The sequence below is a fragment of the Danio aesculapii genome, chromosome 20, assembly GCF_903798145.1.
Source record: "Danio aesculapii chromosome 20, fDanAes4.1, whole genome shotgun sequence".
Taxonomy (NCBI): domain Eukaryota; kingdom Metazoa; phylum Chordata; class Actinopteri; order Cypriniformes; family Danionidae; genus Danio; species Danio aesculapii.
This window is the reverse complement of record NC_079454.1, coordinates 25,156,971-25,180,735: the sequence shown is the minus strand read 5'-3', so window position 1 is coordinate 25,180,735 and position 23,765 is coordinate 25,156,971. Positions and strand designations below refer to the sequence as shown.

General features: G+C 36.0%; 1 protein-coding gene across 4 annotated transcripts in view; it reads left to right on the top strand.

The window, feature by feature from the left end:
- The window catches only part of bach2b (BTB and CNC homology 1, basic leucine zipper transcription factor 2b), a 171,506-nt gene that overhangs the window by 72,916 nt on the left and 74,825 nt on the right, over positions 1-23,765 (top strand). The window contains exon 1 of one of the 4 annotated variants that reach the window (XM_056445629.1): positions 11,962-12,144. The exons of the other annotated variants lie outside the window; for them this stretch is intronic. Coding sequence (XP_056301604.1) covers positions 12,058-12,144 — 87 coding nt within the window. The 5' untranslated portion in view covers positions 11,962-12,057. Of the gene's footprint in view, positions 1-11,961; positions 12,145-23,765 lie in introns of those variants that run through there. 4 annotated transcript variants of the gene reach the window in all.

Sequence of the window (23,765 nt, the reverse complement as noted above, 5' to 3'; positions counted from 1 at the left end):
GTGCATTCACAACAGTCTAAAACATTAGCTTCATGTCCTATGCTGGCATATTCAAGTAGAGTTTAAAAAATGCTCTCCATTCTGTGAAAAAAAAAAAAAAGAGACTCTTGTGAATTGTAGAAGTTTTGAGAATGTAAACTCAGAAAGGGGGGTTTAGAGTGGCCTTGAATGAACCATTTAAAATATGGGATGCTGCAGTGTGATTTATGAGGAAGGTATCTTTTTTTTTTTCTTATAACTTGGTTGAAACATATCAGAAGCTTAAAAATAGCATAATACAGTCTCTTGAAGCTTGTTGCCACAAAAATAATGTTCTAGACAACTGAAGTGTTACTGAGAGTATGTAAACAGGAAACCCGTTTTGATGTTGTAAATTCTTCTAGGTTACTCTGGGTCGCTTGTCGAGGCTGTTTAACAGGGGGAAAGGGCGCATTACGCACAGGTGTTTTGAACCGCTGCAGTGCGTCAGCCTCCCCTTAAATGACCTGCGAGTTTGCTGTAACTGAGTCACTCTGCAGTGAGGTGATGGATGCCTGGTGAGTCATCGCTCCACACATCGCTGGCAGGTGGAGGACTGTGAAAAGCCTTTTATCAGCCTCAATGATTACAGTACGAGAGGCGCAGCTTGATGCCTGGTGATTCATTCAGAGACGAGTGTGTCTGTATTGAGTATTCTTATTCAGTCTGAGCGCAATCTCTACATATAGACAGACACACATTGTCAGGGTACTCAGTGTTCTTATCAAGTTAGTAAATCCTAGGAGGTTGGTGTTCCCTTGCTTTTCAGCAGCAGTTTCTGTGCTGTTGCATGCAAGCCTGGACGTTTATGGTTAAAAGGTATATTCGAGAACCTATCGGGATATGCCATCTCATTAGTGATGATTTCACAATCCGTTTTCATGTGAGGCACTGATCATGCAGAATGTATCCACACACACACACACACACACATGCATCAGAAGGAATCAATGGCTGAGGTCCATGCGCAGACTGTTCAAACAAACATATTGAGCAGATAAAGTGACTCAGCTGTAAATGACCACACACACACACACACACACACACACACACATGGGGTAAGCAGAGCGCTGTCAAATGATTTTATTAGCTGTATTGTGTTAGAACACTGAAAAAAAATTGAGTTTTGCACAATTCCTTCATTTTGTCCCAACACTATTGAAGTGGATTGAACATAAAACAATTAAGTTGTCCCAAAAAGCCTCAAGAATTGTGTTGTTGCAGCTTATTTTAAATAAGTAGTTTGAACACGCAGTTAGGCTGCAATTACTGCATGCTACAAGTGACTCAAATCCGATTTTTTTTTTTCTCACACGTGGCACAGATGGGAAATGGCCCATGTACGTGTAAGCAGGAAAAATCACATGGATTCTGATTTACTCGAATCAGATTCAGGCCTTGTTTATATGTGGAAATTTATCCCGTATGATTCGGTTCCGTGCCCTCGTGTCTGCAGTGTAAGCAGGTAAATTGGATTTTCACCTGCCAATGCGAGTTACGCTTCATTAAAAATCCTAGAGAATGACATCAACTCTGACGCTTTCATTTCAGAACAGACTTCAGGAGAGTCGCAAACCTTAAATCTCACACACGAGGACTAAAAAAGCTTTTATGTTGTCATGTAGCACAAATATTTAAGCATGTTAATGAGAGAGAGAGAGCAACATCCGCCATGTAAACAATATAAACTGAAACGGTTGCATAAATCACGCCATGGACATTACATTAAGATGCCTACTGGCTTAAAAAGGCCTAGATTAAAAGATGTTAAAATTACAGCGTTTTCTGTCATAAACTATAGTACAATCCAAAAGAATTTAAAAAAAGAACACGTTAAATACATGAATAGAGAAAAGAGTCTTTTATTATCAGCTGTCAGTCAGCGCCCGCTCTTTTTTTCCTGGTCATTGCGCCTTTGACAAAACTGAAAGATTTTTAGGAGCGAACCGCGCACACGACTACTCCTGAACAAGCAGCTAAAACATTTTTTGACTGAAGGCTGTGAAATGTCTCTTTAAAATTATAAATGATTGTGTTGATCAATATGTTTACATGGACACCAATAATTCAATTTTAGTGCGATTAAGACAATACTCTGAGTCTACCATGTAAACAGCGATTTTTGATTAATTTAATCAGATTAAGGTCATAATCAAACTAAAGAGAAATCAAATTAAGACATGTGGAGTCTGCCGATTTTAGTCACATTATTGAAGTGCAGTACAGACATGTAAACACCTTAATCAAACTATTACCGTCATGTAGGACTTTTCACTGCATTTTGCGACAGGATAGTCCACACACACACACGGCTGTTTGACACTCTTTGCACCTACTGAGTCAGTGCAGACCACAGTGCAGACCATTTCACCTGCATCGTAAAATGCGGAGCTTTTTTCTTCCATTCAGCATGCGGTATGAACTTCCATTAAAACAACACTCTTCCAGCAGTTCATAGTTGCATCCAATATCTCATTTGTCATGGGGGCATACATGAAATGTTCCCAAATGAAAGTGAAATTGCCAAACTGCAAGTCGACAAATTAAGAATGAAAAACCCGAAATTACATGAAACTCTGGAGGACATGCGTATAGCGTGCTGACGCGATGACATTAATCGAATTATGTGCTATAACATGTAAATCAGGATTATGAAAGGAACATTCAGATTATTCAGATTATCACCTTATTGGTGTTTACACGTCTACACACGTTTACACATCTGGTGTCACACGTTTACACTTAAACATGTCTTATTTAGATTAAGGCAAGTAATTTGATTACTGAAGTCCATGTAAATGTAGTGACTATTATAATGACATTTTGTGATCATATTGTATTATTCTGTTCATCAAAAGTTTGATAGCAAGATATTTTTGGAGAATTTTCTTAAGCTTGCCATTTTTATTTTAAAGTACAATATTAATAATATTTATTACTAAAAGTATTAGCTTTTTAAGTGGCTTATTTTTTTATTTGTTTCATAATGTAATTTAAAATGTAATTCTTGTATTGGTACAGCTGAATCTCAGCATCATTACTTCAGTCTTCAGTGTCACACGATCCTTTACATTCTTAATCATTCTGATATGCTGATTTGCTGCTTAAGACGCAAGGGTTGGCTGGGTTTTCTGGTATAATTGTGCTGTTTTGAAAATGCAAAAAGCGCTGTGGGTTCTGTTTTTTGGGGATTTTTATATAATATACTGTAGCCGCCAAAATCTGCAGGCAAATGAAAGTGACAGTAATACTAATGTGTTTTGATCCTTGAGATGAACACCTGGCAACGTATGCACTGCTTAAAGAGCAAGTGAAATAGAGACAAATGAGGTGCACGTTTGATGTCACTTCACAACCTAGAAATGAGATATTTTAAGGCACATGCACAGGATTTTTGCCATGTAAGAAGTTGCTAAGTGGCCCCTTTAAGATATAATTCCTTAGTTTATAATTAGAGAGTGTGTATCCCTGCATAGAATGATTCATAGTATCATCTGAGAGTTTAAAAAGGATTCATATTTCATTCCTGAACATAATCTCCATTTAGTGTGGGAATTCACGTCCCCGTTTAATAAAGTGAACAGATTAGCCAGCTTTCACAGTCAGCCGTTTGTTTATCTGCAGAGTAAAACTGAGTCACAAAGGGACTGGATGCCACACATCCCGGTGGATGATGCTGATTTATTTTAAATGTAGATGACCATGTACCATATTCCCTCTATGCACTCAGTAATCATCCCTGAAATAGTTAGACGTCGGATAATATGACTGTAAATCTTAATGGCACAGTTATTAACCTAAACGTGAGACTGGAAAAATCCAGCAAATGCAGGTTCCAGGTGCCCAAAACGCATAATGAAAGTTCAAATAAAAACCTCCAACATACTTCTTTCCTCATTCCTTTCCCGCATAAATCATGCTTTTTTTCCCCTCTGATCTCCACAGTCTGAGCCATTACAAATCCATTGAAGGATTTAAACCGCTAAAAATAGGCACTTACGCAGAGCGGGACTTAGTACGCTGCCTCCTTCATAAACAAACAAGCGTGGATGTGCTCCGCTGGCCTAGGCGGGCCCGTCTGCCCTGGGCTACAGGGACTCATTTGTGGCCTGTGGGAGGTTGACCTCGGTCAGGCGCTGTCGGATGCATGAGTCCCTCTCACAGACATGGAGGCTGTTGTCCAACGCGTGGGAGCAGCAACACCACATACGGACCAAAACGCTTAATGATGCTAAACCGCATCCGTGGCTAGTGGCACGCACTGGCCCTCGTTTTCTGAGAACTGAACCCAGACCAGACCAACTACACTGGACTGGACCAAGCAATTTCAGACATGCTAAACTGCTGTGTCGCCTGTCTGCAAATAGAAACCACTTCTGTGAGCGTTTTCACTGAGGTCGAAACTAGCATTGGTCACTACTACACAGTTCACAAAAGGACGTTTTCCTTTCTCTTTCTGTGGTCTTGCTCATATGTCATGCTCCTTCTGTGTCACACTTTCCTTTCTTTCTTTCTTTCTTTCTTTCTTTCTTTCTTTCTTTCTTTCTTTCTTTCTTTCTTTCTTTCTTTCTTTCTTTCTTTCTTTAAGATACTGTGATGAAGTATTTCCAGGTGTCTTTATGACTCAGTGCTCGAAGCATCACAATGAAAATGGGGAGGCTTTGTTTGCATAATTCATTTGACAATGGAAAAGTATAGTTCCCTCAAAAATAATTATTATCTTTTAACTTAAAAAAGGCCCAAAAAAAACCCATTAGGCCCTGTTTACAGATGTTATTTAGATGGATTTTAGACAATCTGGTCAATGATACATACAGCTGTAAATTGTTCTTAAAACATTTTGATATTGACCTATTATTCTACCTCTTTCAGTGGTAAAAATGTATTTGACCGGATTGTTTTTAAATGTAAACACATGCACTCAAATGTGTTCAGTATACAAAAGACGAGCTCTGAGATTAACCAAATCACAAACCAAATGACTTGCCTTTAAAAACACTCATTAAATTATATTTAATCTTTAATGCAATGTCACCTTGGAATTACAAGGTTCTATCTGCGTTCTGAATGATTTTGAGATATTGAACTTCAAAGTTTTTGCATTCTATATAGCAAACAGTATGTGTGTAACATTTGGTTTTTTTTTTAAATAAAAAGTCTTAAAATGTAAACAACTTATAAAAAAAAACATATTATAAATAAGTTATCATTTAATAAAAATATGTCAATAACTCAATTTCGGCAAAAAAAAAAATCAGGTAGAACCTTATAATTCTAAGGTGACGAATTAGTAGAATTTTGATGGCTTCTCTGTGGTTTCCAGAGAGGGACCTGTCCTCACTGTAGCACTGAGTCATCCAGACCAACTGTAATAGACTCTTTAATTCCCTCAGTCTCACAGCTGAATGACTAACCCAAGTCCCAACTGAATCATTCTACTTCATTCTTGTCGTCAATTGTTTGGAAATGTACGGTCATAAGTAATATTATGATCACTTTATGAATAAGATAGAATTTCTTGTTTTTCTTATAAATCCATCTCTTTCTTATAAATCATCCTCATAAAGATTTCTTCTGTGTGTGTGTACAACACATGTGACATCACTTGTGAAAAATCTTACAATATTTTCCAGTTAAGTTATTATAACAATTGACTGAAGATTGGAATTTCAAATTATCATAATTTTCTGAATGTTTCAAAAGTTCACACTTAGATATTGCTTGATAATAATAGCAGGTTTGGTACGCTGTCCTGGGAGAGAACCCTGAGCTCGGAGGTAATGGCTGCCTGGTCAATGAGCATATAAAGGGGTACGAGATCAGGTTGTTCTCGAGAGCTTCCCCTGGCAAAGGAGGAAAAGGTGGAGATAGGGTGGATGGGGCGCTCTTTGAGAAATGAAGATAAGGGATTAATGCTAGACGGGCTATTTATAGTTAGTTTGGAATGATTCGATTGGCTTACTAATGACTGCAGATGAGAGATGAGCTGCGATCAATTATATCACATGCTCCTCTCGAAATTAGTTTGGGACTTTATATTTAAGTTAGCTCTATCATTATTTTTAAATGATCTCTTTGAGCTTTTTGCTTGAGATTCTTAAAAAAAATCTGACTAAAGCTGCAGTCACACTGCACTTTTCTCTCTATAGACTTCCATGTATACGCATGTGAATGCGTCAGACCGGAAACGCAAGGTCGTGCGGCAAGTTTCGCAATTCGCTGTGTTGGAAAGTTCAAGCTTGGTGAACTCTGACCTGCGAAATTACATCACATGATTGCGTGAGACCAATCGAGGATCAAAACATCTTGTTTAATCCTGTTGCACAGCGCCGTACTACAGAATATCGCACGCACAAACTCTAGTGTGACTGCAGCATTAATATGTATGAAGAGTCACGTGATCCGTGATTTGGAAATAAAATTTTCAATTACATAAATAACTCGCTGGTTCGAGTCCCATCTGGAACGGTTGGCATTTCTGTGTGGAGTTTGCATGTTCTCTCTGTGTTCACGTGGGTTTACTCTGGGTGCTCTGGTTTCCCCTACAGTCCAAAGACATGCGCTATAGGAGAATTGAATAAACTGGCCGTAGTGTATGTGTGTGAATGAGAGTGTATGGGTGTTTCCCAGTACTGGGTTGCAGCTGGAAGGGCTTCCGCTGTGTAAAACACATGCTTGATAAGTTGGTGGTTTATTCCGCTGTGGCGGTCCCTGATAAATAAAGGGCTTAATCTGAAGAAAAATGAATGAATAGATGAAATTGCCATGGATTAGGGCTAACAAGTGATGCAGGATTGTTCATCATTTGCTGTTGTTAACCAGTATTTCTAATCTAATATTTAGCATTTACCAATGAAACTTTTTTACAGTCTGAACAATGTTTTATTGTCAAACTTTTTAGTCTTCAACAATTTATTCATCACAGTTTGTTGTTACTTATTTACAATCTCAGTTACAAGCCATGATCTTTGACCAGTCAAATATTCAACGCTTGTCTTATTGTCATGCTCAAAACAATGACTTGTAATATGTTTGATATTTTACTAGGCATAAACTTGTGAACCTCTATAGTTGCTTGCAATAAATGCATGCACATAAGTCCATGTGGAGCAGTGATGGGTTAAGTTTTAGCTCTACAGTTCAGCTGGCCAATACCCCAGAGGGGCCCTTGGGCCTTCTACAGACTCTACCAGTACTGATGGAATTCAGAAAGATCTGCATTGCTATTCTCCCAAGCTACACGCCATGTTAAGATTCAGTGTTTTAATCAAGATTAAATCAATATTTTTCAAGATTCATATTGATCTCTCAATGCTGCCGGTGACCCTAAATCAGCTAGAGAAATTCTGTGGCATACTCAGTATGAAAACACATGTTGCATCTTTATTAACACAAAACAGACCTGACCAAATGTGAGTGTGTGTGGGTGGATGGATGTTATTGTGCAAAAAACAGTATTATTAAAGCCCCCCATAACTGAAATGCTGAGTTTTGTGAAAAAAAGAGGCAGTTAACGGTTAATATTTGAATAGGTCAGCCATAAGAATCCACATCCCAAATGTCAGATGGCTGATAAAGGAAACCCTGTCACCAGCACAAAGCAAGCAGTGGGCTGAAACCTCCTACAGTCTGACATCAGCTACACACTCCACAGGTTTAAGCTGATCTGAATATTTCCACCATATGTTTATTTGTGTGATCAAGAAAGAGAAATATTTGTCCTCTGGTTCTGAGTCAGCCTTATGTGTTTAACCCCAAACCCACAGATAGTCTCAGTTGCGTACACTTCATATCATAACCTTTAAAACTATGATTTATCTGAAGCAGTGAATGCGCACTCGCACGCACCCCGACAAATAGAGGGGAAAAACATGGGTTATGACTTCATGGATCACAAGTGGGGGAAGATGAAAATGAAGGCAGAAAATATTGCTTTGATGTATTGGTGATCTCTTAAAGTAACCTCAATGACATCAGTCAAAAGTTTTTGAATGAAGAATGGCAAAACTTAGCAATCCGAATAGATAGACAGACAGAAAAAAATATGCAGACATACATAGACAAAGATAGACAAATAGAAAGATAGAGTAAGCTTACCAACTCAAAAAAAGGAAATGCGTATTTTGGTAGACTAACATTAGGCTGCTCTAAATAGCAGCTAGGGGCCCAAGTGATCAGCTTGCGCTGTATGTGTAGAGGCGACCAGTTTTTTCAGAGGTCTGAGGCTATTGTGGTCCCTCATCAGTCCCCGTCCAGAATCCTGTCTTCTGTCATTTACAAAGAAATAATGTTTTCTCACCTTTTTTCTCTTGCTATTTTTGTCACATCTATCTGCAGCTGAGACCCATGAATGGTGAGCTGCCGTTGTTTTAGAAACCTACATGTCTTGCATGTGTGTGTGACATGCACTGACAAATGCACATCTCTATGCGCTTATATTAGCCCTTAGCATTTTGTCACCAGCTCTGCCAGCACGTTATCTGATCCTGAGGGAGTCCGTTCCCTATTTCTACCAAGTAACTTCTCTAAAAGCATGCAGAGACTGCGTTTTATTCAAAGATAAACAGTATTTGGATTACTGTAGTGACACTGTGTTGACAACCTCAGCTTAAATAGTTCCCTTTTGAATGAATAGTGCTTTGAATATCTGCAAGACTCGCAAATTTGCGGAACAGGAATAAGCTGTTTTATCAATGAGACAGCCATTGTAGTGGCTCTGTAAACACATGGTCAAAAATAATATCACCATTTTTATCAAAACGGAAGTTCGATAGCTCTGATGAGAGACAAACACATTAAAAGGCACATCTTTCAGGACCAGGGTTGCCAGGTTTTTAACCAAATGGCCTGTCAAAGCTAACCCAATTATAAAAAATTACTTTGTGTAGATTACACTACCCATTAAGCAGTGTTTCCCAACCCTGTTTCTGGAGGCACACCAACAGTTCATGTTTTGGATGTCTCCCTCATCTGACCCATTAACTTCAGGTTTTGGAATCTCCTAATGTTCTGATGAGTTGTTTCAGGTGTGTTTGATTAGGGAGAGGATGAAAATGTGTACTGTTGGCGTGCCTTCAGGAACAGGGTTGGGAAACTCTGCATTAGAAGAGACTCCAAAACCTTAAGTTAATGGGTCAGAAGAGGGAGACATCCAAAACATGAACTGTTGGTGTGCCTCCAGGAACAGGGTTGGGAAACACTGCATTAGAGTATGTTTTACGTTCGAAATGGGGTATAAATTGGTCCTATTTGGTGTTTTAAATTCTTTTGAACATAATTAGGTGCTGCTTGCCAATCAGACAACGCTTGTTCTTGCTGTCAGTTGTGAAAAAATGATTGATAAAAGTGTTGTGATAAACCGCTGTGTGTTTAACTGCAGGCGCTGCGTGATGCGCATGCACGCAAAAGGGAGTCGGATTTGTTCGGGGACTCAGATTTTAATATAACTTTTCTTCATCTTCGCTTGTACGTGGGCCCATGCGGTTTGCGCTATGCACTGGTCTAACTGAATGGAGTAGGAGCACACAGTTATGTTTTGTGGAATAAGTTGCATTAAAAGTTACGTTTCAAAACCATCCAAATTTTGGCAACCCGCCAATGCCATTTTTTACCCGTCCAATCTGGCAACACTGCCCGCACACCTCTCAGAAAAAACTGTAACTACACGTCACAACGACACGTAGCACAAGCTTTGTGATTGGTCGATTGGTAGCAGTGACGAGGGTGGGTGGCATGAAGAGCCGCGGTTTAGGCAATGTGTGTTTTAATTTCAGTAGTTCCGCATTGATGTTCAATAAATAATCATAGATAGTAGATAGTGTGTGTTTCCTTTAATTATTTTAAAATCAAGTAATGCACCCTTCATTTAAAAATCTCTGGCATGTAATATGTGAGCACATTCATTGTACAAAACTTATCAGTAAACTATGAGGGCAAAAACATCAAATAAATAAACAAAATAATTGTTGATTAATCGTAATCGAGTTAAAGTGTTCAATCAATTGAGATTTTGATTTTAGGCCAAATCGTCCAGCTCTAAAAAAATCTCTAACGTATGCTATCGCTTCATTCTCGTTCATAAATTCTTTTGCATGGCCTCATGGGATAGTTAAGTGTTCATGGAATGTGCACTTCAGAATCTCATACAAAGAACTAGGTCATTCAGGGACTTCTCACCTACTATTTTTTTTTTTATATATATATATAGTGAATTTGGAGGTGACACAGTGGCTCAGTAGTTAGAACTGTTGCCTCACTGCAAGAAGGTCACTTGTTCGAGTCCCAGCTAGGCCAGTTGGCATTTTTGTGTAGAGTTTGCTTGTTCTCCCCTTGTTCACGTAGGTTTCCTCTGGTTGCTCTGGTCTCAACAACCCCTCCTCCCCTTGCCCCCCGTCCCCCCAACCCCCCACCCTCCAAAATAAACTGGCTTATATCCAAACTAATTAAACCAATTAACCAAAACCAAACTAACCAAACTTAAATCAAACTAAAACAGTACTGGGTTGCGGCTGGAAGGGCATCCGTTGCATTAAACATATGCTGGAATAGTTGGCGGTTCATTCCACTGTGGCAACCTCTGAAATAGAGACTAAGTAGAAGGAGAATGAATGAATGAATGAATGAATGAATGAAGGAATGAATTTGGACTTACTACTTGGCTCGCATTCTATATTGTAGGGAAGTATGCCATTTTGGACTCTCCTCTGGAGCCTCTGCACTCAAAAAAGTGTGCTTACTCTGTTTCATCATCCTAGCAGTTTTTATCATTGGTAGAATATAAATTCGGTAGAGTCAAATATTTCAGCGCAACAATATCAGTTTAATTATTGCAATATATCAAATCTTGAACCTCGCAGTCTGACAAAATAAATCCACATGACGTGGTCTAATTTAGCCCAATTCAGCGTGAAAACTGCACACGTGGCAACCCTGATGCCAGATTAAAGAGTGTCATGCAGAATCAAACTATGCACATGCGATATATTCAAATGTTCTTTTTCCATTCAGAAACATGCAGCACAGTTCGTAACCCTGAAAGTGCACGTAGGTGGCACTAAGTGTCACATCTTTCCTATGGGGAGATTTTCCATCCGTCTACATTTCCTCTGTTTGGGGTTGAGGTTTTGTGCGAAATAAAATCCTGGCAGCTCTAATATGAACTTGCTATATGTAATTTAATGTGCAGTCGTGCATCATATCTTCTAAAGCAGTCCTCGGTCATAGTGGTGTGTGATACTGTGTTTTTTGTATGAATGGTTTATGTAACTGCATGCATTTTGTTAATGAGTAAGGCATATCTGTGAGGTATTTGGTGAAAACCACTACAAGGCAGCTGCAGTAATGCGTTCAATGATTGACAGTAGTTGAAGCTAAACTATATGTGTGTGTCTGGAAATGTAAAGCAAGGTTATTGGTTCAGTAGGTCATGTTTTTTTTCTGTGTGTGTTAGTGCGTGTGTTTGAAACATATATGCTGGATTACCTGCTATAGTGATTCAAACACCACCAAATATGGATGCATGAATGATTTTTGTTCTGTGTGTTGTGTTTTTATTGATTTAATTTTGTAGTGGCAACATTTGCGGCAGAATACAGTTTACTGTTTACATTTACAAGAATATCAAAGTTGTTTGACTTGCTTCTGTAAGCTAGTGTGAACTGGACCAATCAGGAGTCACACCTGATACAGCTGGATAGATATATAGATAGATAAATAGATCTCTGCACCCGTTGAGGCATAGTAAGAGAGTATGTACTGTGTCTGTTACCATGCAAGACATGTTCTTGACTCATGCTGCTTTGTGACCTGCAATGTGGGAAGTCATGATTCATGCAAGCTACATTTAATCAACCTCAGCTCAAAATACTCTGGCATGCATACCCCCCCTCCTCCCCAGCGTGCACACATGCACACAGTCAGACACATTCAGAAACGATCAGCTCGCCAGATGCCGCTACACTTGTGTCATTGTGCTTGCAGTGGTCTGAGTTCAAAGTTAGGTTACGGAGATTTAAATCAACATGAGCGTTATTTATTTCAATGGACCGGTTTTGTTTATCATTGGAATTCTCAGACTATCCCATCATCCCTTGCACTGACATGACTCTGCTGCGACTTCATTCACAGGTAATGCTGCTTCCATCAAATTCACATTCTTTCTGTTGTGAAGGAATTTATGACAAACGTGACTTTGTCTGTGTGTGCATGTGTGTGTGCGTGTGTGTGTGTGTGCGTGTGCGTGTGCGTGTGTCTGTGTGTATTTTTCTGTTTTTTAAAAAGTAAGTGAAAAATTAGTTCCAAAGTTCTAAATTTAGTTTATTTTTGAAAATTCTATTTTTAAGTGCATTTTCCTGTATATATTTTTATTTTCTTATAACATATCATATGTAAAATATAATGTATTATAATATTTTTCATGCTTATTATATTATATTATATTATATTATATTATATTATATTATATTATATTATATTATATTATGTTATGTTATGTTATGTTATGTTATATTATATTATATTATATTATATTATATTATATTATATTATATTATATTATATTATATTATGTTATGTTATGTTATGTTATATTATATTATATTATATTATATTTGATTAGATTAGATTTTATTGTATTATGTTTTATTATTTTATATTATTATATTATATTATATTATATTATGTTATATTATGTTATATTATGTTATATTATATTATATTAGATTAGATTAGATTAGATTAGATTAGATTAGATTAGATTAGGTTAGGTTAGGTTAGGTTAGGTTAGGTTATGTTATGTTATGTTATGTTATGTTATGTTATGTTATGTTATGTTATGTTATGTTATGTTATGTTATGTTATGTTATATTATATTATATTATATTTCATTAGATTAGATTTATTGTATTATGTTTTATTATTTTATATTATTATATTATATTATATTATATTATATTATATTATATTATATTATATTATATTATATTATATTATATTATATTATATTATATTATATTATATTATATTATATTATGTTATATTATGTTATATTATGTTATATTATATTATGTTATATTATGTTATATTATGTTATATTATATTATATTATATTATATTATATTATATTATATTATATTATATTATATTACATTTTATTGTATTATATAATATTATGCTTTATTATTGTATTATATTATATTACATTACATTACATTACATTATATTATATTACATTATATTATTTATGCCCTTTTTGTTGATGAATTTTTATTTTAAAAATGTATGTTCTTGCGTTACACACTATAAAAACACAATCTGCAAATGTTGATATCTGCCTCATTTCATTTAAATTTCAGATTTCAAATTCAAATATAATCTTAAGCAACCTGCAGAAAGTGAACTGTTGACCCATTAAAAAGTAACAGTGTGCCGAATGAGTGAGTCAGTCCTCTGTGATCAGCACAAACCAGACTGTGACCTCTGAGTGCCTTCTGCTTCAACCTAACTATTTCATATTGTCAGCCAGATGAACACCATGTATCTTGAACAGAAGCTTTTTCAGCTGATTGTTTTTCCTCAATGGCTGATCTCTCATGTGTGTTTAGTATTGATTTATACAGAGGAGCTTTCGATCTACGTGTTCCTTAGTGAGACCAAATGAAACAGTGAGAGAAGACTAGTTAAAAGACCCTTTCAATAAGTGCACTTTTTAAGTAATAGTATGTATGCTTTAAGAACTAATGTGGTACAAATATGGGCTCTTTAGGTACAAACGTGCCTTTTGAAAAGATACTACTCTGGTTACAGCTTTGGACCATTACTTCTGAGTGTAAAAAGCACTTGATTTCATAGCTGATCTTTCAAACATGATAAAAGCATGTAACGCCCCATTCACACGAGGCGTCAGCTTAACGCTTCCCATTCACTTTGAATGGGTGACGTCAGGCGTTGCCGAACTGCATAGTGGATCCATCGGCGCAGCTTTAGAGGTGTTGCTCACTGCAGAAGTTGGGACTTTCTCAACTTTTCAAGCACCGATGGAAGCGTCAGCCAATCAGATGGCTGTATGCAAATACACCAGCTCAGGCAGTGGCCTAATGCTGACTAATTTCATTGGCTGACGCGGCTATGATGATCGCGTCAGCCCCAACTTCAGACACACCCTCTGTCAAGCGTTGACGCTGAAGCCCCGTGTGAATGGGGCGTAAGGGTCAGTCATGTAGTGTATGTGTAACACTGAGTTGTGGCTTTTGCTGTTTGTACTCTGCGATGTGTCCTCAGGCGTTTGGGTTGGTCAGAGATTGATGATGATGATGATGATAGTGTCTGGGCTTCTTTCTGCTCCAGCTGTACAATAACTGAAGCGAAGCCGTGCTCCTCTACATTCTCCATTATGAAGAAGTCACACACTCACACACACAGCTGGCAGTCCCAGTCATGAATAATTAACAACGTCTCCGTGTACTCCAGGAAAGAGAGGGATGAAGCATTGCTTTCTCTCTCCCGAGGGGTGAAGCACTAGCAGACAATACTATTGATTTGTGCCTGAGCAAGAGGCACTTGAATGCATTCAGAGATTGAGCTGGGCTTAATGAACACAGACATGGCTTCATATCCCTACCTTGAACTTATCCACACTGACCCCGATCACCTTCCACACCATTTTCAAAGGTTTTTATGTTGATGTGACGTATTTTATCCTCTTTATTCATGTACTCTAATGCTCCAACAAATACAGTCAGTCCAGATGTGTTAATCACTGGAGTTCGACAGAAAAACACCACAGCAGTGCAACAACTTTGCATCCTTTGCACAGAATCCATCTTTATGTCTAAAAATGCAAGGCGCAGTGCTCAGAAATTGTTTTAAAAAAACTATTTCTCCACCATGTTGCTCTCAAATAAAACATTGTCATGCCAACATGATACAGTAAACAGAAGCTCGGAACACTTGCCCCGCCTCAGAGTTCTTCTGATTGGTCCACTGCTTTGGAACTGACATTGATGAGTGGCGCTGCATGTAAAAGTTTAAATTCTTTTAACTTGATATGGCATCTTAGAAATGCGCACATTACATGAGATGCATAATAGTCAGACACATCCATCAAGCGCATTAGCATTGGAAAAAACATGGAAATGTATAGGTATTGCATTAGAATGGGAAAAAAAACTGTTCTGTGTGAATTGTCTCTAGTCACAGCTGTCCTCAAGCAGCCTTTAGATGTGAGAATGGATAGTATTTATTACATTATTATTCAAATATTTATTAAAAGTGCTCGAGCCACGTTCACATGGTCCTATCTTGGACATGCATAAGCCAATCCTAGTTGTTTCTCTATACACGCGCACAAGAGAAGTGATTGACAATAATTATTTACCCTGACATGTTTACTGCTCCAAAATACTTGATAGATTGTGTTCAAAGGGGAAAAAGTTTTTATTTTTTACCCAGACATTTAAAAACAATATATTTTAGAGCAGTAATCACAATACCGTGATACCGTGAAACCATGATATTTTTATCCAAGTTTATCATGCCGTCAGAATCTTATACCGGCCCATGCCTACCCGCAACTGCATTACAGTAAACATGAAATCAAAACCCTTCTTTCTTTCTGCTTTCTTTGAAATCTGAAAATGCACTTCCTGTTTGTTTTCAGTTAAATTCTCAGATCACGTCTGTCTGAGGCATTTGGCGTGGTTAACATATCCACGCCTCTTGAACTAACTGGCATCGCTATAACAACAAGCAGAAATGGTGAGGAGAAGGTATCTTTTAAGTTGTAATAACTCTTCTGAAATCCTTTAATGAAATGCTAACTTTACTACATCCAATCAGCTCACAATAGAAAAAAGAAGCCACGCCCATTTATCATTTAATATTCTATTTCTCTCTGTCACAATACAAAGAAAAAAAATGGTTGCAGCTCCTGGTTCATGCGGACTGTAACAGCAGATGGACAGACCTCTCTTTCTAGCGTTTTCATTTAAAGGGCACCTATAATGAAAATCCTCTTTTGTAAGCTGTTTGGATAGAAGTGTGTGTAGGTATAGTGTGTGATTACAGTAGTATTGGAAAGATAGAAACACAATAGGTTTCTTTTTTTTAAATTTCCTGACATTAAAATATGATCCAAATCTCTCCCATTTTGAGGACCATCGCAATGTGACGTAGGAGTGTGGTTTCCCTGCCCACCGAATTGATTGATAGATGCATATTAACATGTCTCCATAGTAACACGTATAATCATATCCACAAAACGGGACGTGCACAAAGCAACTGGGGTTAAAAGATCTGTTCAGCTCTCTGTGATCATCAATCATCATCAGATGTCATCCAGAATGAGTTTTACAAGTTGAAAACGTTTTTAAAACAGTGCATGTTTGTAATAAATACAGTAAATCTGCTACGTAATTCATCACCACAGCCGCAAGTCAGTACAATTCTAAATGAAAATGCTTTAATCCCGGTTTGTGGACATTAAATCAGGTTTATTTTGTACATTACCATAACAGATATCCATACAGCAGTGGGTATTAACATGTATCCTGTCACATTTGCATGCAAAAACAGTGCAAAGTTAAATGTGTGTGTGTGTGTGTGTGTGTGTTTGAGTGCGAAATTTATAACAACATTGTATATATGTGACTCATGGCTGCAGAAAGGCTTGAATTAACTCCACAACACATATATCAAATAACAGTTGGGAAAGTTCTTACTGTAGTAAGGAAGATCTGCTTCATTCTTGTCTGTCACTGTGCTGTTCATCTACGTGAAGGCTACACGCACTGACACGCACATGGGAATAGTAGGCTGGAAGAATTAGCTCGTTTGCATTAAAGGCACAGGCAACAAAAATAGCTACAATGCACACACAGCTCAAATTTCCCTGATTTAAAAAGGTCTAATAAATAATCTTATGGGTATTTTAATCTGAAACTTTACCAACACGTCCTGGAGACACAAAAAACTTAAATTAAATCTTTAAAAAGGGGTCAAATATGTTCCCTTTAAAGAGATTTCAGTTTTGAATCTTATTGAATATTAAAATCAATGTACAATTAATCTTTGGCTTAATCTTTGAGTTTAAGTTAAGTCATAATACTAGTTGTATTATGATTTTCTACTTTCGTATCACAGGAAGATTTTCAGTTATGTAGCTGATTGTGACAGAACACTATTTTATAAACATTATTTATTTACTTTCTTACATTCTTATATTATTAATTAATACAAATGCATTCATCAGTTTCAGCTTTAAGAGAAGGATTTGACCTAAGTCTGCAGTGAGGTCATAGCATGGCTATCGATATGGATCGCATACGTTGAACATCCTTCTTACGTTCGCTGTGGCTGCCGGTTGTGAAACCATGTGCTCGGGGTGACTTTAATCTGATAAGCATGTCTGAAGTCTGACTCAAGTGAGCTCAGATAACAGTTACTTGTGTATTCAGCATAAAAGAGCTCAGTCAGGATGCCGGCCAGGGCATTACGGGACACCTGCATCCAACAGCCACATTCCCAATCGATGCTAAGATCGAAGAGATTTCGTCAGCATGTGGTGGTCTTCACAGCCAGTGAATTCGGATCAAATCTGACCAGCCAGGAATGTGATAATGACAGTTTTACTCTTCTATGAGTTAAAAACAAGGCTTTAGCAAAAAGGAATCATCATTAAAATCTAAATAATTATTTAATAGCTTGGAAACGATTCAGTCTTAAAGTTGTAGTTTCTTCCTTGGTCTCTTCATCATTGTCTTATTCTGTTTGGACATGTAGGCATTAATATGCTACTGGTTATTGCTGATATTTTAGCTATGTGAGATTCACTTGTTTTGTTGTCTCTGGAGTGTCAGAATAGCATGTAAAGGCTCTGCCCTCTTCAGAAAAACAGCAGATCTTTTGCATTTTAAGAGTCATGCACAAAAACGGGGTGATTATGCTATTTAAAAAACTAATATAAGCAAATTTGACATGCTTTAATAAACAATTAATAAATGGGGTGTAGAAAGATTGGGTAATGCTTCATCAGAGAGGTTGTGTGCGTGCAGAATCAGAGGTCACCGTTGGTTTATCTGCATGTGGCTAAACTGGAAAGTCCCATTGAAAGAATAAAGAAAATCCCTTCTTGTCCTCTCATTTCTCAGTCTGGTTCTTGTATTGTTGTTGTTTTTTTGTTATAATTCTCATGTTGATTTTGAGTCTTTAGTCATTGTTAAAAATCCCTTAATGATTCATCTTTTCTATTAACACGCCTGTTAATAAAAATCTAATTATCAATAATTTATCCTATGTTCTAAAATGTTCTTGTCCTCTAACTTTTAGCAATTTCTAATATATATTTTAATAGATGTTTTTTTAATGCCAACACTCTTTTATCTACTCTATATATTTTGCAATATTTAAATACATACTATGAATGAAAGCGTCTGCCGAAGGCTTCAACGCAATGCAAATCACAGACGTGTCTATTAGTAATACTGAAAGAAGGCAGTGAGTAGCGGAAGGTAAAATCTAACAGTTTGGTTTCTAAGACTTTCACAAAGTCTCGCTGCTGTTTTCAGATGTTTGTGGAAGTGCGCGTTTGATCTAAACCTTTACTGTGGCAGGACCACTTGTTCAACACCAGAACACATTGACCTCTGCTTAGTCAGGCCAACTGTATGTCTATGATCATCTGTGAATTACTGTGTCAAGACCCAGGCTGAATTAAAGAGGCTTTAATTAGTGATCAGGCAGATTTATTGAGGGTGAAGCTCTCTCTCGGTCTCAGGCAATGGCAGGATAGAAGTTAAGTGTACTGTGGAAGAGCTCTTATTAGCTGTGAAACGGATGATAAGGCTGATTAAGACACTCCATGAAATGTTGACGGTTGATGAAAAATACTAAAAAGCACACTGAAAAAAATGATGTCTGCAAAACTGTTGCAAACAATTTATTTGTGTTGAATTTAAACAAACAAATTAAATTTAAGGAAATTCAACTTAATTTGTTTGTTTAAATTCAACCCAAATAAATTGTTTACAACCACTTAACGTAAAAAAAAATTGTAAATTTAGTAAAGGAATCATCTTTGAATAATTTTTTTTCAGTGGAGGAAGTTAATATACACCATTTAGACCTTTGCTGTTGCTAAGAAATGTGCTATGTTCACCAAGACTGCATTTATTTACCCTCAAACAGAAAAACACATCATTTTGTAAATATTTTATTGGAATGTTTTAACGTATGTTATTATTCAGATAGCATAAAATATACTTTACTACTTTTAAATGTATGAAATAATTTTGTAGCATAAATATACAACTACAACATTTTAAAACATTGTAAAGTACTTTACTGGCTGGTGACACCAGTGTCACACCAGTGATCGTATGCGTGAAAGGGTTAATAGTTTCACATTTTATAATTTAAACCAATTTATTTCAAATTGTACTACTTAGATTTTTTTTTTTAATCTACTACCTTTTTTCAGCAAATAAATAAATGATTTATTGACCTCAAACCTTTAAATGTAAGTGAATCAAATAAAAATACACATGATTGAACACCTCTGACAAAATTTAAAATGTTTGATTGAGCTTTTTTTAATTTGATCACTTTTTAAACGTGTTATATTGTATTATCATTATATTACGATAGCTGGACGGCCACACAGACTAATCAGACTAATATCATGGATGTGAGCTCAGATCATCATCACACATCAAAAGCTTGGCACCCACACACCAGTCTTCAGCTTTTGCATAAGTGATGAAATTGAAACAAATTTAGTGGGAAAGTGGAAATTTTCTGCTCTTGTCTGTAATAAGAAGTGAGTTGGTGAAGTCTCCTGACCTTTAAGAAGGAAGAAGGTACATTCCTCTTAAGTGCGTAGGAGAGAAATGATAGACTGATTATGTTTATGCACTAATGAAACATGATTATGTGCTCTGGGCATACAGTTAGCATTGAGAATATAGTAATTGCATTTCATTAGAAGCATCATGCTGAAAGTATATTTATAAAGTCATTTCATTCTTATTAAGAGATTTTCATAGATGCGATTGTCCAAGATTAAGGCTTTCCACTTATTTAGATCAGTATGAAGGAACAGGTTGTGAGCTAGAAATGAAAAGCTTTTCATAAAGCCCTGTTATCAGTCTTCTACAAAAGGAAAAACATCCAAAATACAATTATAAATGTCTGTTTTGTTACACTTCATCAATTTGTCGTTGTAGATATCAATTACAGTGTGTATTTTTAAAGATATTTTTTCAAATTGATTTTTTTTTTCTCACACTGAGTCGTAAATCTCTACTTGATCACACAACAGTCACACCAAATTTGACAGTTTTATTCATTTATATGTATTTATTAAAATAGCTTCCATTTTTTTTTTGTTCAGGCTCTCTTCAGTATTTTCAGAACTGTGTGATTAAAACAAACTAGATTCCTAAAGTCCCATCAATAAATCTTTGCCTTTACTACGTCAAAGGAATTAATTAAGAATTCTGAGCCTGACTTTATTCAGTTTCAGTTTAGTTTTTGTGCTGAAAAATGTATGCAAATTAGTGTATATTTTATAAAACTATGACTCATTTTCATATTTGAACAATCTTGAGGAAATCTTGTAATACCAAATCTGTTTGCAATTCTTAATGTAAATGATCAACTGTGAAAGTATGGTGAAATTATTAGTTTATTATTTTATTTTACCCTGTTCACCTGCCGTGTCTGGCCTTAACAGTAATAAAAATGAAGAATGTACAGTCAGCTGGTGGTCTTTTATCATCCTGAAAGATTTTATTTTGTAATTACTGTGATACTGAATGCACAATTTACTCCTAATTACAGGGCTTTTAAATCCAAATGAATAAATGAATGAATATAAAAGAGACGCTGAGTGAAATCAGCCATCTGGCATATTCATTTAGATATAAAAATGTATGTCTACAGAATACAATACTTTTTGTTACATTTGGAAAGCAAACAGGTAGACAACTCCGGTACAAAAATTTACTTTAATTTTTTAAATTCGACACATCCTTTAACTATTCTTGCATTCATATTATATCTGATATTTCCCAGCGGCTACAGTTAATTCTCTAATTGTTTCCACCACATCCAGTAATGGTTTCCCCTTAGTCAGTAGAAGTATGATTAAAAAACCTGACAAAAATCCACATTCATTCAAAGCTTAATTAAAACATCTGGCAGAGGCTGTGAACAGGTCTCCTGATGATGCATTTGCAAATGTGTTTGCTCGTATTGTTTTCATTCACTGAATGTCTGGCAACTCTGAAGTCCTTTTCCGATTAGAGCAGAAATAAAATTTTAAATGAATTAATTATAGTAAAAGTGGAATAAATAGAATTATATAAAATAAAGTAAATAACCACACATTAAGGTCTAGCTTACCCTTAGTCAGCAGAAATATGGTTAAAATAAGTTTAAGAGTTCAGTGTAATTGTAGCAGTAAATAAAATAGAATCAAATAAATAAAGGGAAAGTTCACCCAAAAATTAAACTCTGCATTCATTTACTCACTTGTTCAAAACTTATTTTTTTCTTTATGTTCAACATAAAAAACTGTTGCTGTAGCACCCATTTCTTATTCTATAGTGAGATTTTTACTCCTATGGAAGTCAATGGGTGCCAGCAACCAGCATTTGTCAAAATATCTTCATTCGTGTTCAACAGAAGAAAGAAACTCTTTAAAACAAAAAGGTTTAAACCCACATGAGGGAGGACAATAAAGGATATAATTTTCATTTTTGGGTGAACTATCCCTTTAAATTAGAAAGAATAAATACTGTCATAAATGTGGTTTAAACGGAAGCACTTAGTAAGTCAAACTTTGCCAGAGGCTTGTTTATTCCAACCGCACCCAATAATATTTTATTTTCTCTCTACACACAAATTAATGTTCTTTGCTTTGCACTTAATAAGCTTATTAGTTCCTTATTAGATTTTAATCACAGGGACCTACAAGATCAATTGTAATGAGCAGAATTGAACACTTGTACACTCACTTGAACAACAAAAATTGAATGACACATTTAGTCCCATAGATTTCACACTGTATTTAATAAGACAAAAATATGAAACAAACAAAATGGCTTATGTGCTGCATATTTTGAGTCTACAGCAACAACAAATCCAAAAAAGAAATAATACAAATGACAAAAATGACAAATCAAACACTCGAATGGTAAATGTCTCGTTCAAGTTATAAGTATTTGATTTGCAAAAATTAATCCTCCATTTACATTTGTCTAGGGATACTTCAGTCAGGATTTTTGCAGCCGATACCAAGTACCAATTCCTTGTCATGGTGATCAGCCAATACAGAGTACCGATTCTAATGCTTTGAGCTTTATAATGCATAAAGTACATTGTCCTTCTAAGCATGACACTTCAGTGGAGATCTCTCCTTACCTAAGAGAATAAATGAAGAGCGCTGCATACTGTGTAATCCCTTAAACAGGTCTCTTATAACCATTTAGGTGTGAACATGTCATGGTCAGAAGCAACTTAACAGGAAATAAATAATAGCACATAAAAATAAATGGTAAGAAAAATTACTAACGATGAAATTTGGAAACGATTTGCAAATGATTGAAGAAAAATTCAACAAGTTTCAATCAAGAAGTTTGATTTCTACTTCTTTACAAAAAGGAAATAAGTCTAAAAACTACTGTTTGTTGCAATAAGTACATTACAAGAAGTTATATTAATAAATGTTCATGTTAAGTTTTTTTTCTAAATGTGTTTAATAATTCCAGCCAGGTTTTAAAGAACTTGCAATATTAGTAATATTATAGTTGTTCTATGTAAAAAGACCTAAATACACTGAAGAAAATATTCAAAGATGATTCCTTGGATTTACTCATTTTTTTACGTTAAGTGCTTGTAAACAATTTATTTGTGTTGAATTTAAACAATCAAATTAAGTTGAATATTGCTCAATTTAATTAGTTTGTTTAAATTCAACACAAACAAATTGTTTGCAACAGATTTGCATGCAACACTTTTTTCAGTGTACATGCAAGCTCGTTCAAATATTTTGCTCATCTCCAACTAACACCAACACTTGCGATCAGTTCATGAGATCAGCTAGATCAGCAAGTACAGATCGAGTCATTAAATATGATTATCGACTAATCGATCGGAGCATCTCAACATTTGTCATTGTGCTTTGCTAATTTACATTGTGTTTACTGATTTGCCAATGTGTTTTCTGACACACTGTAAAAATGCTGGGTTCCATACAATTCCTTCATGTTGTGCAAACACAAACTGATTAAATTTACTTAATCATTTTTAGAAATTTAAGTAGATTGAACATAAAACAATTAAGTTACCCGAGAAAAAAAATGTAAGAATTGTGTTGTTTCAACTCATTTTACGTAAGTAGTTTGAGCAAGCTGTAAAAGTAATGTTTTGGACTAGTTTTGTACTATAATGCGATTTGTTTTTGATCTCTCAACTGCTGTTTGTGGCAGGACTTCCAAAACAAGTTCATTGTAATGAATTCAAACCTGCCAAGAATGAACACACCTTTAGACTACCATCTGAGGCACTCCCACAAACCTTTTATCTCACTTCATGCAGCAGATTTGGAAAAGAGCACAGATGATCTCCTTCAGACAAGCACACTCAGTGCCCAGAGAGAGAAACAAAATCACTTCCCTTTGAGGGACTGAAGTACCATTTACCTTTATTACTCTAGTCAAGAGTGTGTTTTTGTGGCAGAAAAAAAAATCAT